Source organism: Diceros bicornis, chromosome 39 (assembly GCF_020826845.1).
Source record: "Diceros bicornis minor isolate mBicDic1 chromosome 39, mDicBic1.mat.cur, whole genome shotgun sequence".
In the NCBI taxonomy this organism is placed as follows: Eukaryota; Metazoa; Chordata; class Mammalia; order Perissodactyla; family Rhinocerotidae; genus Diceros; species Diceros bicornis.
The window spans coordinates 23,883,965-23,899,660 of NC_080778.1; the positions used below are offsets into that span (position 1 = coordinate 23,883,965).

At 37.3% G+C, this 15,696-nt stretch overlaps 1 protein-coding gene across 5 annotated transcripts in view; it reads left to right on the forward strand.

Annotated features, from left to right (window-relative positions):
- The window catches only part of UTRN (utrophin), a 509,169-nt gene that overhangs the window by 414,331 nt on the left and 79,142 nt on the right, over nt 1–15,696 (forward strand). For all 5 annotated transcript variants that reach the window (XM_058534226.1, XM_058534222.1, XM_058534221.1 and 2 more), the window contains one exon: nt 14,846–14,907. In XM_058534226.1, coding sequence (XP_058390209.1) covers nt 14,846–14,907 — 62 coding nt within the window. The remainder of the gene's footprint in view (nt 1–14,845; nt 14,908–15,696) is intronic.

Genomic DNA, 15,696 nt, shown 5'->3' on the forward strand with positions numbered 1-15,696 from the left:
ACTTTTTTTTTTTTTTGATGAGGAAGATGGGCCCTGAGCTAACATCTGTGCCAGTCTTCCTCTATTTTGTGTGTGGGACGCTGCCACAGCATGGCTCTGCAAGTGGTGTGTAGTTCCGCACCCAGGATTCAAACCTGTGAACCCTGGGGCCGCCGAAGTGGAGCGTGCGAACTTAACCACTACACCACTGGGCCAGCACCTAAAACACTTTGTATTTTTATTCCACACAATAATAATAATAACAATGGTTATAGTATTAGAGAATTTTCATTTGCTGGGTGAATATTGAATAGAATATTACAGGTTTAGTAATAAATCTGATGTACTGCAGTAGGCAGAATAATGACCACGCAAAGATGCTCACATCCTGACCCTCGGATGTGAATATGTTAGGTCACATGAAGATGGAGGAGGAGGCAGGACCCAAGAAATGCAGGCAGCCTCTAGAAGCTGGGAAAGACAAGGAAATGGGATTCTCTCTTAGAACCTCCAGAAAGGAACGCAGCCCTGCCAACCTCTGGTTTAGCCCAGGGAGACATTTATTTTGGGGTAATTTGTTACAGCAATGATAGGAAACTAATACATGTACTATATAAAATCTAGAAGTCCGTGCAAATTAATTGAAATTAATTTACTGAATTGACCTAGAATCCTATATCACCTGATTTTCTGAAAATGTAAATTGGATCCAGTATGACAGATTTTTGTTTTTACTAGAGAAAGAAAATATTAAATCTCTTGCTTGATTATGTTTATACAATGATTATCTATTTGATCTGACACTTTAAAAATCCCTTATTAATTTTAGCACTACTATTAAGAGGAATTTCTGTAGGTCTAGGTCAGTTACATATGACTGAGAATTATATTGTGTGTCAGAATTTCACTAATTCAAAATTTTTATAATTTTGGTAGGATTCGGCAGGATTATATCCTTGCTCAGTCTACAAGTTCTTACAGGGCAGACTGGTTGAGGAAAAACTAGTTTATCTGGCATCTCATTGGCTAGAACACTATAAGCAGCACTTCAAAATATATTTAATACATTGATGGCCAATATTTTTAATGTGACCTGTAGGACTGTAGCATCCTAAAATATCTTTAATGTCATTGGTGAAAGTTTGGATTTTCTTAAATATATATAGTATTAGTGTTAAATGTCTTTTAGGACTGTCAAATAATTAGCAGTTGGCCCATGTGTATAGAATGAATTCTCTCATTTTTAGAAAATTCTCTTATTTTTAGAAAACTCGTTTAACCAGATTCTTTCATTACTTGCTCTGTTTTGTAACTTAACAGTTTATTTCCTTATAAAAGAAAGAACATCATTCTCTAGAAGTAGGGCTATATGAGCCAGTATTTCCAGATGAAGACTTATTATGAAAACAAACTTTAATTCCCAAATAAAATTAGTAAGCAAGTAAATGATGAATGAAAAGCCTGTAATATACACTTCCCTTTGCATGGCTGCACGAGCAGGAGAAAAATGTTAAAAACAAATTTAGCATGATTGTCGTGCAACTAGAGTTTCCTGGAGCATATGCATGTTAGAATGTATTAGTTTGGTCAACAAGAAAATAATATTCAAGTAGGAATGTTAGATATTTTTATTTTTTATTTTTTTTATTGATGTTTTAATAGTTTTTAACATTGTGAAATTTTGGGTTGTACATTTTTGTTTGTCCATCACCATATATATGTCTCCCTTCACCCCTTGTGCCCATCCCCCACCTCCATTGCCCCTGGTAACCACATTACACTTTTCTCTGTCCATATGTTGGTTTATATTCCACATATGAGTGAGATCATACAGTGTTGGTCTTTCTCATTCTGGCTTACTTCACTTAACATAATACCCTCCAGGTCCATCCATGTTGTTGCAAATGGGACGATTTTGTCTTTTTTTATGGTTGAATAGTATTCCATTGTATATATATACCACATTTTCTTGATCCAATCGTCAGTCCAGGGACACTTAGGTTGCTTCCACTTCTTGGCTATGGTGAATAATGCTGCAGTGAACATAGGGGTGCATAAGCCTCTTTGGATTGTTGATTTCAGGTTCGTTGTATAGATTCCCAGTAGTGGGGTAGCTGGATCATAGGGTATTTCTATTTTTAATCTTTTGAGGACTCTTCATACTGTTTTCCATAGAGGCTGCACCAGTTTGCATTCCCACCAGCTGTGTATGAGGGTTCCTGTTTCTCCACATCCTCTCCAACATTTGCTGTTTTTTGTCTTGGTGATTATAGCCATTCTAACGGGCATGAGCTGATATCTTAGTGTTGTTTTGATTTGCATTTCCCTGATGATTAATGATGTTGAACATCTTTTCATGTGCCTATTGGCCATCTGTATATCTTCTTTGGAGAAGTGTCTGTTCATTTCCTCTGCCCATTTTTTGATCGGGTTGTTTGTTTTTTTGTTGTTCGGTTGTGTGAGTTCTTTATATATTATGGAGATCAACCCCTTGTCAGATGTATGTTTTGCAAATATTCTCTCCCAGCTGGTGGATTGTCTGTTCATCTTGATTCTGATTTCGTTTGTCTTGTAGAAGCTCTTTAATCTGATAAAGTCCCAGTTGTTTATTTTTTCTTTAGTTTCCCTAGTCTGGGTAGGCATGTCATCCAAAAAGATTCCTTTATGACCAATGTCAAATACTGTGTTGCCTATATTTCCTTCTATGAGTTTTATAGTTTCAGGTCTCACCTTCAGGTCTTTGATCCATTTTGAGTTAATTTTTGTGAATGGTGATAGCACATGGTCCACTTTCATTCTTTTGCATGTGGCTGTCCAGTTCTCCCAATACCATTTATTGCAGAGACTTTCCTTTCTCCATTGTATGTTCTTAGCTCCTTTGTTGAAAATTAGCTGTCCGTATATGTGTGGTTTTATTTCTGGGCTTTCACTTCTGTTCCGTTGATCTGTGTGTCTGTTTTTGTACCAGTACCATGCTGTTTTGATTACTGTTGCTTTGTAGTATATTTTGAAGTCAGGGATTGTGATGCCTCCTGCTTTGTTCTTTTTTCTTAGGATTGCTTTAGCTATTCGGAGTCTTTTGTTGCCCCATATGAATTTTAGTATTCTTTTTTCTATTTCCGTGAAGAATGTCATTGGGATTCTGATTGGGATTGCATTGAATCTGTAGATTGTTTTAGGTAATATAGACATTTTAACTATGTTTATTCTTCCAATCCACGTGTATGGGATATCTTTCCATTTCTTTATGTCATCATCGATTTCTTTCAATAATGTCTTGTAGTTCTCATTGTGTAGATCATTCACCTCCTTGGTAAGATTTATTCCTAGGTATTTTATTCTTTTTGATGCAATTGTAAATGGTATTATCTTTTTGAGCTCTTTCTGTTAATTCATTATTAGCATACAGAAATGCAACTGATTTTTGTAGATTGATTTTGTACCCTGCAACTTTGCTGTAGTTGTTGATTATTTCTAATAGTTTTCCAACGGATTCTTTAGGTTTTTCTATATATAAAATCATGTCATCTGCAAATAGTGAGAGTTTCACTTCTTCGTTACCTATTTGGATTCCTTTTATTCCTTTTTCTTGCCTAATTGCTCTGGCCAAAACCTCCAGTACTATGTTGAACAAGAGTGGTGAGAGTGGGCAGCCTGCCTCGTTCCTGTTCTCAGAGGAATGGCTTTCAGTCTTTCCCCGTTGAGTATGATGTTGGCTGTGGGTTTGTCATATATGGCCTTTATTATGTTGAGGTACTTTCCTTCTATTCCCATTTTGTTGAGAGTTTTTATCATAAATGGATGTTGTATCTTGTCAAATGCCTTCTCTGCATCTATTGAGATGACCATGTGGTTTTTATTCTTTGTTTTGTTGTTGTGATGTATCACATTGATTGATTTGTGGATGTTGAACCATCCCTGCGTCCCTGGTATAAATCCCACTTGATCATGGTGTATGATCTTTTTAATGTATTGCTGTATTCGGTTTGCCAATATTTTGTTGAGGATTTTTGCATCTATGTTCATCAGCGATATTGGCCTATAATTTTCTTTCTTTGTATTGTCTCTGTCTGGCTTTGGTATCAGGGTGATGTCGGCCTCATAGAATGATTTAGGAAGTGTTCCATCTTCCTCTATTTTTTGGAATAGTTTGAGAAGGATGGGTATTAAATCTTCTTTGAATATATTAGTTTGGTCAACAAGAAAATAATATTCAGGTAGGAATGTTATATGTTTTTAATATTTAAGTATACTCTAATGCCAGAATATAGCAAGAAAGTTGGAAGGAGAATGGGCAGGACAAATTATTTTTATTTCATATTTTAATATTATAGATTGGTAAAACATACTTTGATGGCTCCCAATGCATTTCTTTCTAGATAATTCTTTATTGATATTTTAAGAGTACTGCAGTGGTTCTATGACTCATTTGTTTTTAGAAAATGATAGAATATAGATCTGAACTGTAAGAGTCTATGTACTGTCTATGTTGAGTCTATGTCAATAGCTTAAGTTCAAACTCATATCTTTAAATTGTATTAGCTTCCGAGGTAGACTTTCCAAAATTGATCTAGTTATTTTTCTTTTCTAGTCTAGTCCAATGACAGCTCCTTGTTCTGTCAGTTTAAAAAAATTTGAAATGGCTCTTGCCACCATCACAATATAGAACAATCTACCAGAAAAGCCAGATCCCTTTCTCTGTGAATTTTCAGTCATGTGTTTGTGTTTTGCACAAGCTGTTCATTTCCTCAGCTGAAAGTTACTATCCAGGGAGTTTGAGGTATAATGGGAACAATGAACAAAATCTTTGGCTTGAACTTTCCTAATACGTCCCATTAATCATGTAAAACTCGTTGCTTCTCCTTTTGGTCCACCTTGATCTTAGCCAAGAGGCCAAGAAGCAATTCCTTTTGATCCAGAAATAATAATAGTAGTAAATAGTCATAGTGGGTGATTATACTGATCATTGTAATAAATTATATTTTTTGAATATTCATTTGCCAGCCACTGCGTTAATCCTTTGCATGGGTTATGTGTTTTAATTCTCACGGTAGCCAGGTGAAATGTAGGTACTATCATTACCCTCAATTTCCAGGCAAGGCTTAGATAATAAGTACACACATAGCTTCCTTTAGATCACACAGCGGTAAATGGACAAGCTAGCGTTCAAACCCAGGGACTGACTCCAGCTCCTAAACTCATGACCACTATGCACAGTTGCCTCCTGTTCTCTGTATTAGTTGAGGTAGAGAACAGCAATTTTTAATCACATGGAAAATTTGGGTAGGATGAAGGATTATATTTAGGAAGGAGCAGTCAGGTAGAGAAAATATGAGCAAACATCCTTTCTTTCATACTATAGACTGGTTACCATTCATTATGCACCTACTATGTACCAGCAATTGAGCACAGAGCTTTCCAAGGACCGGTTCCACCCTTTCTCCAGTACTCAGGCTGCCTTTCCTGTAGGTTTTCCTATAGACTAATTTCTGTAGGTTAATATATGTTTTATATGTTTAAGGAAATTGCACACTATGGTCTGGTAATAGACATAGGTGATTTTCTGTAAATAGGAAAATGTCATTCTCCACAGTCCTGCCAGTCAGATCTTCTCAGGGGTCCTGAGGTTGGGGACAAACTGTATGGTCCTCCACCACCTTTCCTCATTCACATGGTCAGGAGATTTCTGTCATTGGGTGATTTCCATCTGTGAGTAGGACGCCCAACAAAGCTGGCTCGTAGGTCCCATGGGGCTTTTAGCCTAGCTATTTCTCTACATGTCTACCCTGTTAGTAAGCCATACTGTTTCATAGAATTTAGTAAGGTATAGTTGGGAGATATGGTTTTCCTTTCTCCCTCTGCAATGTCTTCTCTAAATCCAGAGTGTGTGACTTTTCAGTAAGCTTTAGTCTTGGTACAAATGGTTAGTCCGCTCTTGTGACTGTGCTGCGTGCTCACATCTTAGCGGGTCCATCGCTCTGTTTTTCCCACTGGAATCTGTAGTGAAAACTTTAATTCTTTACAGAATCCTAAGTGCAACCACACACACAGGGCTTCAACATGAACGTTTTAGTCATCTCTGATTAAATGGATAATACATATCACATTCTCTAAAACTGGCCTTCCTCAAGATTGCAATATATTAACCAGAACGAGCTAGTCTGTTTCTACAAATACCACTACCATGCATTCTCTCCCTCATTCGAACTTCCTGTTATGAATAGGGCTAAATTGAGATTTTCCTCAATTTCTTACATCTCCTTTATATTTTCCTTTTTTATTCTTATGTCATGGATAATCCTACAGTACTCTTTTAGACCCCTTTCTCCCCTCCCACAGGCACCCTCTCCTGCTCTAATCCATCAATTGCTGGGGAAAAAAAATGAAGTTTATAGTTGTAGATGAAATCTTGGAGAGCAAGTAGTTCTTTATAGCAGTCATGCAATTTATTTGCATAACCTGTATATACTTGTCTTGTTAGTATATATGTACAGTCTGAAGGGGAGAATGAATTCTTATTTCTTGAGAGGGATTGTGGACGATGATCACCCACTTAAATGGTGTTAGTGAAATATTTCTTTCCTAAATGGCAGCAATGGGCTAGCCAAATATCCAGGCTGATAGGAAACTCAAAGCTGACAAAGGTGTATGCGTAACAACGGCAACGAAAATTAACGTAAAGCATTTTATCTTTAAAGGTTACAGGAAACTCATCCCAAAACCAAATGAATCTGTAGCAAAGATATAACAGTGAAAGATAAATATGGTTCTCTCGGAAAGTCTTCCTACAGCAGTCTTTGTGTCTCCCTTCCTCCTTTATCAAGATGAGAGATGGCATCCTTTGGTTCCAGATTTTTAAGTGGAGAAGTCTTGGGACACACTTTGAGTCCCTTTCCAGAAGTGGAGCTTGTGTGTTTGGTTTTAATGATAGAGACGTAAATGAAATAGAAGCATAAGAGAATGTACTGGAGAGTTTTTTTCCCCCAAGAAATGTCTGTGACTTTATGTTTATTGAAAATAAATATTTAAAACTCACTGGGCCAACTCTACTGATGAGGGGGTAAGAGTGAAATTGCTTTATGAAAGGGTGTTAGGCACCTTGGGATCATTAAAACTCCCGGGTTTGGAGGCAGCTTCAGACAAATGAGCAAACCTTGGCTAACTAGAAAACTGAGCAGCAAACAGACAGCCTGCCCTGCCATGGCCCCAAATCTGCAAACCATAACTGGGCAACTTCTGGTGTATCGACCAGTGTCCTGGTTTATTGAGATAATTTAGGTGGAGTCGACATTGTCTTAGAAAGACATTTACTAGTTCAGGCCTTAAGAAGGTATCACCTTTCCTGCCATTCACCTATACGTTCCTGGGGCCAGAGTTATGATTACCATGAAGTGGAATTTTGGCTTGGAATTTTCTAGATTACTCAGCTCCCTTGCATTATAATAGTACCATCAGCCTTTCTGTACAGTGTGGTTTTTAGGGTCAGGGATGCAATTAATAAAGATCTGCAGACGGTACAGGCCAGATCACTGTGGGGCCATTAAGGGAGGAAAAAAGATATCTGTACTTTAATTGGTAAAGATTAAATTTTTAAAATAGTCATTAAAATTAGCAAAAGTACAGAAGTAATAATGATCAAATATATTGTGAAATAAATAGAATTTGTTTTTCTTTACTGATTATAAAGTGAAATGATACAGTAAAAGATTCAATACAACCATAGAGAAAAAATTAGAATTCATTTCTCCTTGAAAAAATATATATGAAGGAGATAAAGTAGTAAATTTTTTTAAGAAACTAAATGATATAAATTCAGCTTTAAAAAAATAAACTAAAAGGATACAATGATAAATTGAAGTCTGGTGGGAACATAATCCTGGGGTTAACACACCCCAGGCGGGGCATACAGGGCTCCCCAGGCCAAGGCATCAGCAGATGACCTGCAGGAATATTGATTGATGGTCTGATTCTCTCTAGATTGAAGGCCTAGAGAGACACGGGTAGAGTTGGGTGGGGATGGGGCTTTCTCTGAGTTCTGGTCTCAAGTAGAGATATTACCAGAGTAGAGGCTCCCCTGGGTTTATTGAATGTGTATATGTTTATTCTTCCGGACAATTTTCCAGAGCCCTCAAAGCAAGTATCCCCTGAACCTGCCCTCACACCCAGCCACGTCCATTTGGTCATGAATTCTACCACTTTACTTAAAAACAAACACGAACAAACCTTGTCTTATTGTTGTATAACAAAGGTTCTATCAACCATGCCTGGAATATTGACATTTGTATTTGGGGGTGTGCCGTAGCCCCTGTTTCTGTATAGCCCTTTCCATGCTGTGTCTGAACCTACTCCTGAGTGTGGAATTATTTTAGGTGCATTTATAGTCGAATCCAACAGATTTGGAGTTATCCGTTGTTTACAATTTAGCCTTCCTGCCTTGTGTCTTCATTTTCATGACAAGCTAATGGCATTTTTTTTAAGGAAGACTCTATGCTTTTACAATGTCTGTTAACAAGTAGGATCATATATCTTATTTGGATTTTGAACAAAAAGGTTTTTTTTCTTGAAGCGTTGACATTCAATCTTTAAGTTTTTCTTTAGATTTATCCGTATGTTTCCAAAAGTATAAACTTGGATTTCCTGCCTTTTAAAGTCTAAAGATGGTAGAAAGTGTTTATGAGGGGTCAAGAAGTTACATGTAACCTGAGGAACATATAAGTTTAATCCTCACACAGCTTCCTCACTACTGCCCCTGTCCCCTCCACAGGGCCCCTAAACACACACACACACACACACACACACACACACACACACACACACACACATGCATAGAGTAAGAATCAACATTACTGATGGCAGTCCTCCATATTCTTCATATATTTGTGCATGGTGAAACAAAGATTGAGGAGATTATAAATTCCAAAATGTCACCTCTTAGATCTTTAAGACGATGTTGCTCAGATAAAGGACATCAACTCAGATTGCCAAAATGTGTTTTCACTCTTTATGCTTAAGTCACCTGAATGCAAATTTGACTACTTGGGAGCCCCAGCTTGACTCCGATATATAACTTTTATAAGCATACGTAAAGAAGGTGTTAGCAGGGCCTACCGTTTGCCTGTGTCAACTTCATTTTCTGAAGACTTCTATTTTTACATAGCACCTCTCAGCCTCTATTACACTATATCACTTACTTATGAAGTTTATCATCTCTTCTCTATTTCTGCCCTCCCTGAGGAGAGGGCGAGTGAGACGAAGACGGCAAAGCAGCCATTCCATTTGGCAGCAGGGAATTCATTGATATTATCATAGGGCACGTTTGGGTGGGGAAGTGAAGTTGGAAATCAAATAGAAGTAGGTTTGAGTAGTGAGTGTGTGTTGTGTATTTAAAGATGGCAGATCCTTTAACCTTTATATTCTGAGATCAGTCTTAATTGAGAGAGGGGATGATAATGCAGCACAAGAGTTTTTTAGAAATGTTTGGGAAGAACTGGCCTTTGAGAGGAAGGGGGAGCAATTCCTCAGTGAAAGGAGGAGAGAAGACAGTCTGGCAGATGGAGAGAGGTTTATTGGTTTGGTGGTGGGAAGATGAAGGAATTATAATCTGGTGGTTTTTAGTTTCTCAATGAAGTATGAGATCAAGTTAAATGATAGTAAGGCAGGGAGGGAAACTTGCTTAGGTTTGGGGAAAGAGAAAGTGGTAGTAAATTGTTGTCTTGGGGTCTGAGGAGCAAGTTTATTAGGGAATGTAGTGCAGTTGCCAGCAGTTGGACATATGAGGTTTGCAGTCAAGTGTTTAAAGTAAAATCAGTCTGTCTGTTGAGTGATTTTCTCCAGCTGTATTCATACACAGCTGCTCAGGTCCAGAGAAGGCAAGTAATTGAGCTGATCCGTGCTTGGGTTTTGCCAGGAGTGAGAGAGAAGCAAGGGAGATGAGGTTGTTTGTAATGATTATAATGATGGACCGTGGACTTGGATTTAGACAGATTCATCAAAAATATTTTAAAACCTCAATCATGCAAGTATCCTTCCATATTAGGAACTCAGGCTTACAATCAGACCATCTGGGTTCAAGTCCCATTTCTACTACTTACTGTGTGACCTTGATAAGATTATCTAAGCGCCCTCTGCCCTAGTTAACTTCATCTGTAAAATGGGGATAATATTGGCACTACTCATAGAATTGTTGTGTGGATTAAGTTTACACATTGAAGGAGTTTAGAAGAGTATCTGGTACAGATTGAGCACTCGAATAACAGGCTATTACTATAATTAATATTATACGTCTTGACCTAGTGTGTTAAATGTGTCATCTCTCACTATGCACAGCAAAGAAGAAATATTTCTCCTTCCGCGATTGTCTTATCTCAGAGCAACATACATAGTTCTTTTTCCCACGTTTGTATTTTTCATTAACTCATTCACCTTTAATTTTTTTCTCTTATATGCCTTTATAATTGCAATTGGAATGGTAGGCTACGTGGGAAAACTCACAAAATCCAGTTTCAAGCATAAAATTGGATAGATAAGTAACAAGAAAGTGTTTTTGGCTAAGTGTTGATTTTTGGGCAAGCAGGATGCCTTTTCATCATCTTTTAAGGTTTCATGGAAAAAACAAGACCGATCTAATGAAGACAAATGGGTTTAAAAAGTGTCTTTCCCAGAACAGTCTGCCTAGAAATCAGTATCTTATCAATCTATCAACATTACGTGTACTTTGCTGTTGGTTCATCGTCTCATATATTGGGTAGTTTTGTAACACATTGTTTTTGTGTTCTATTCATTGGTGTACAATCTTATTTGTGTTTTACTTTTTGTGACTTGAAAATATATAAAATATAAGGACCAATTGTTATCCCAACTGGGACACTTGAATAAAGGGGCACTTTTGATAATTATATGGGACAGATGCCCCGGGTACTGAAGACTAATTTAAAAAAATAGGTAAAGAAGAGCTAACGCACAGCATAGTGATTATAGACAACAATACTGTATTATAAACTTCAAAGTTGCTAAGAGACTAGATCTTAAATGTTCTCACCACAAAAAAGAAATGATAATTACATGATGTGATAGATATGTTAGCTAGCGCTATGGTGGTAATCATATTACAATATATGAATGTACCAAACCAGCATGTTGTACACCTTAAACTTACGTGATGTTATATGTCAACTATATCTCAATTAGAAAATTAAAATTAAAATTTTTTTTAATAAATTAAATTAAATAGGTAAAATCTTGACCTTCATACAAATAGCGAAAGGGAATGTGTCAAAGATTTTCATTTAACTCACTGTTTAATAAGGGAACAGGTAAGAAGTTATAACAAGTTGCAAGGAGGGTACTAAGTATTGCGTCTTTATAGTCAAATAAAGGATGCTAAAACGAGTTTACGATAGATGCAAAGCTGACAAACTGGTTAATATCCACAGGACGATAATCAATTGCATTCCAGTGGGCACAATTTGCATTTCTGTGGACTAAAAGTCATTGGCATTACTATCATTTTTCTCCAGTTTGCAGACTTTAAAATAGCTCAAAGACAATTTAAGCTTCAAAAGACATCCACTAATTTTTTGCCACGTCAAAAGCCTTCACAGTTTTTGCCTACACAAGCAAGCCTGGCGTGGCTGGGCACCCATGTCACATATTCTCACTATTGTTTGCTTTGTATGATTTCGGACTTAGCTGTTAATTGCTGCTTTGTTAGATTTTTAATGTTTCGTTCTATTCTGGGGCAGATTCCCATGCTGTTTCCTCTTAAAAAAGGATTTTTAGTAAGAAAATTACAATTTTATTTTATAGTGTAGCAAGCTGTACAATGTTAAGTCCCACTCCTCTTTCATGTTTGAGATTGGCCAGGACCTAAACTGTTGTCATTTGGGGTGGAAAAATGCTACTTTTATTCTGTTTTGTTTGCCGACTCCGGGAGGACTGGAAGCATTTTGGCTGGGTGAGCTGAGCAATCCGCAGCTGTCCAAATACTTTGAGCCTTTGGGTTGATTGTGGATTTTGCTTTAAAACCCTCCCCCCACTTAAAAAAAAAAATGAAAGAAAATCCAACAGCCAACTGCATCTACTACTTTGTGTTTTTTTTACTGTTGTTTGGTAAGCTGCAGTTATACTTTTGTATCCAGAGGCTGTGTTTATTTTCAGCATTGGCGGTTCTGCCTAATGAGTCAACTGGTATTGAATTCACAGAGGGAGATGCTGTTTCCCTCCCTCCATCTGTTTGCCAAATGTGTTGTTCCCTCAGCTCCTAGTAGTGGTTTCATTGAAAAGAGCCATTAGCAAGCAGAGTGTTCTCATTGAAATCTCAGTCCTCTGCCTGACTGCATAGGGGTGTTTTCTCCTCCTGGTTCCAGAGGGGTTGTTTGCCAAAGCACCACACTTGTGATTCTAGAGAAAGTGTACTTATATCTGTTGTTTAAGTATAAAGTTTGGCTCTGCATCGCTCAGAGCTTTCATTTGGTTCTTGAGCCCTGGTTTGGTCCTTCACGATGCGATGTCTGTCTCTGGACGGTACTGTTGCCATGGGGATTGAAATTACGCAAAAGAGGAGACAAGAGATCAAGTGAATATTGGTAAGCCGTCTGAGACTGGGAACCCATGATGAATTTATTTGAATTACACTATATTTCCAGCAAATCCTTCTTGAATTCTTATTGATAGTAGGGACGAAGTTGTTTTATTAGCAAAATTTGGAGGTGTCTTTTTTCTTTTTCTTTTTTACTTTCCTGCGTTTATTAGGAGCCTTTTAGGTCAGTACTTTTCAAGCTTGAATGTGTATATGAATCACCTGGGATTTTGTTAAGATGAAGATTCTGATTCCGTAGAAGGAGTAGGGGTCTGAGGCTCTGCGTTTCTCTGAGGCTGTTGGACACACTATGAATAGTAAGAATTTCAGGGCAGTCAACGTCAGAACTTTTCTCCATGGTCTTGGGAGCAATTGAGGTAGTAGAAGGGTAGAATAGTTTGGTTGATGTTCAGTAGCAGAATACAAAGTAGAAATATTTACCTCTGCATTGGTGTCAAGAACCAGTTAGGGAAGCCCGACAACTTTCCAACTCTTCCTGAGACAGACCTTCACATCATACGTATGTTATTTTGTTTGAGATTTTGGAATTTCCAGGACATTTTACATACCCAATTTCAAATATAAACTTGAAATATTTTTCAAAGCAAATTATGAGTTATTTGGGGGTTCTGTTACCTGTGTATATATAACAGTGTTTATGTCATTTTCCCAGTGCCCCACTTCTTGATATATTATATAAGTTTAAAAAAATAATTTCTCTTAAATTTGATTATATGAATATTTTAATATCATTCTCTTGTGTACTGTGCCATTTCACTTAGCTTATTAAACAGTTTTATAAGAACTGTAATCCAAGTAGTCTTTTGAGTACTATTGAATGTTATTACTCTATTCTGTCCTAGATAAGGGACAGTAAACTATTTTTAAATATAAAGCCACTGACCCATTGAAGTGAAGAGCTGTTCACCTCACACACATCCAAAAAGAAGGAACCTAATTTAACCACTACATTGATCTGTTTTACCCTCATCTTATTCTCAAAATACTTCTAATTCTGTGAATTAGTTTTGGAATTTACAGAAAAAGAGAAAATATAAACTTTGCTTTTAAAGTGAAGGATAAGGATGAGAAAAACTGTTCAATACCTATTAAAAAAGCTACCAGTTAACTGAAGGAAGCTGAGAGAGGTACATGGAGTCAGAATGGCAAGAGAGAAACACATACCTAAAGGGAGTGGGGAATCCAGATATACATGAAGGGGGTGTTAGGGAGGAAAAACAACTTTTCCTCTAACCCCTTAGGTTCTTTTTCCGTGAATTAAACTAATAAGTCAGATTAGCAAGAGAAAAAGACTTTATATATGCGTGCAATGAGCACACAGTGATGAGTCACTCAAAGGGGTGGTTAAAATTTGGGGCTTAACTTAGTAGAGGAAAGGAATCAGGGAGACAGGGCTCCTATGGGAAGAACTGATAGGTTTCTTTGGGAAAGATAAATGATTTTTTTAGGAGAACAAACATGAGATAAGAAAGTTTGAGATAAATGTTTGTTTATGCAGGTGCCAGTGGTTTTTCTCTCTTCTTCGTGGCCATGAAACTCCCTTGGAGAGGGCACTTATGGTAGTCTCATTTCCCAGAAGTTGCTGCTTTTAGTCAGATAAAGGAAGCTCTGAGAAGGTTTCTTTCTGCATCTTTTGAATCTAGATGTCTTCAGCTTAAAATAATCTCTATCCCAATTCTGGATTCTCAGTGGGTCCCCACAGGGGAAAAGGACAAATTTACACCGAGGAGGGAGAGACTCAGGACTGAAGAAGAGGGAGGCTCAGGAGACGTGAGGTGGAGATGTTATTCAGAGTTAAACTCTGCATTTCTCTGTTCATTGGAAATGTGATTAGGACTTCTAATGGTTAGCGACTCTTCCCAGAAGTTCTGCTCTCAGAGGATTTATTCTGAATGAGCATCTCCATCTGTCTAACACAAGTAGAACTATTATGGGGCCTACACTGATCTGGCTACATCCAGCCTGAGGCCCCGGGATCCACGGCGGTCACACTTTACATCTAGGTTTTCATTTTTACTTGTAATTCTCTTTGAAAAAGATAAAGCAAAAATTTTCATTTGTATTTTCGCAATGTAATTGCCCAAATAAAAATATATTATTGTTGTTTCAAATATTAAGTAATAATTGGACATCAGGTTTCTGAGTGAGCCATCGTGGGGGTAATTTTGCATGTATTTTTAAAAATTTGAATAAATATTCTATTTGCATATTTTCTGTGTGACCTATGTTCTTTTATTTAAATATATTACCTTTTTTTTTTTTTCCCAGCCATCAAACACAGACAACCTGTTGGGATCATCCTAAAATGACCGAACTTTTTCAATCCCTTGGTGAGCGTTGTTTTATTTAATAGTAATGAATTAACCTAACCAACGAAGATATGTATAGTCTTAAATGGAAACTAATCACCAGCTTTTCTTGCACAGCATGTTATGTTTAAAGGATCATGTTATTGACGTATAAAAGCAGTTGGATTTCTAAGGGCAATGCAGTAAACAGGTTTTTTACCTTTCTTCTTAAAAGAATGCAAGGTTTGAAATAGCATGGGCCACAGAAGTTTGATTTTAAAAGGAGGAATGTAGTTAGAGGTTTGACCTCTCTCGTATTGAATCGTATTAAGCGTCACCTTTGTGTGAAAACAAAACAAAAACAATTAGAGTACTGCAACCTATAATCCACTGCTTAAATTTGCTTTTAGCTCATTTTTTATTTAGTAAATCTTACTAAATTAGCTGCCTAATTTCATTTTGCCTGAGTAGTCATTAAACGCTAAAATTATTTCAACATAAAAATGCAAGAAAACACATGAGATGAGAATTGTGATCTTGTAGATTTCTAATAGAATATGACTTTGAACTGATTAGTTAGCTGCTTCCTTTAGATTAGTCCAGTGGTTTTGAAAGGGTTTTCTCTTTGGGGGGCTACTGTGCTGCTGGGGAGGGAGAGCAGCCCCCTAAGGCTCCGGCACCCACTCCCATTTCAGCAAGTGAGGGGCACCCCCCCTTTTTTTTTTGGTGAGAGTGATTTGCCCTGAGCTAACATCTGTGCCAATCTTCCTCTATTTTGTATGTGGGACACCACCACAGTATGGTTGATGAGTGGTTTGGTCCACACCCAGG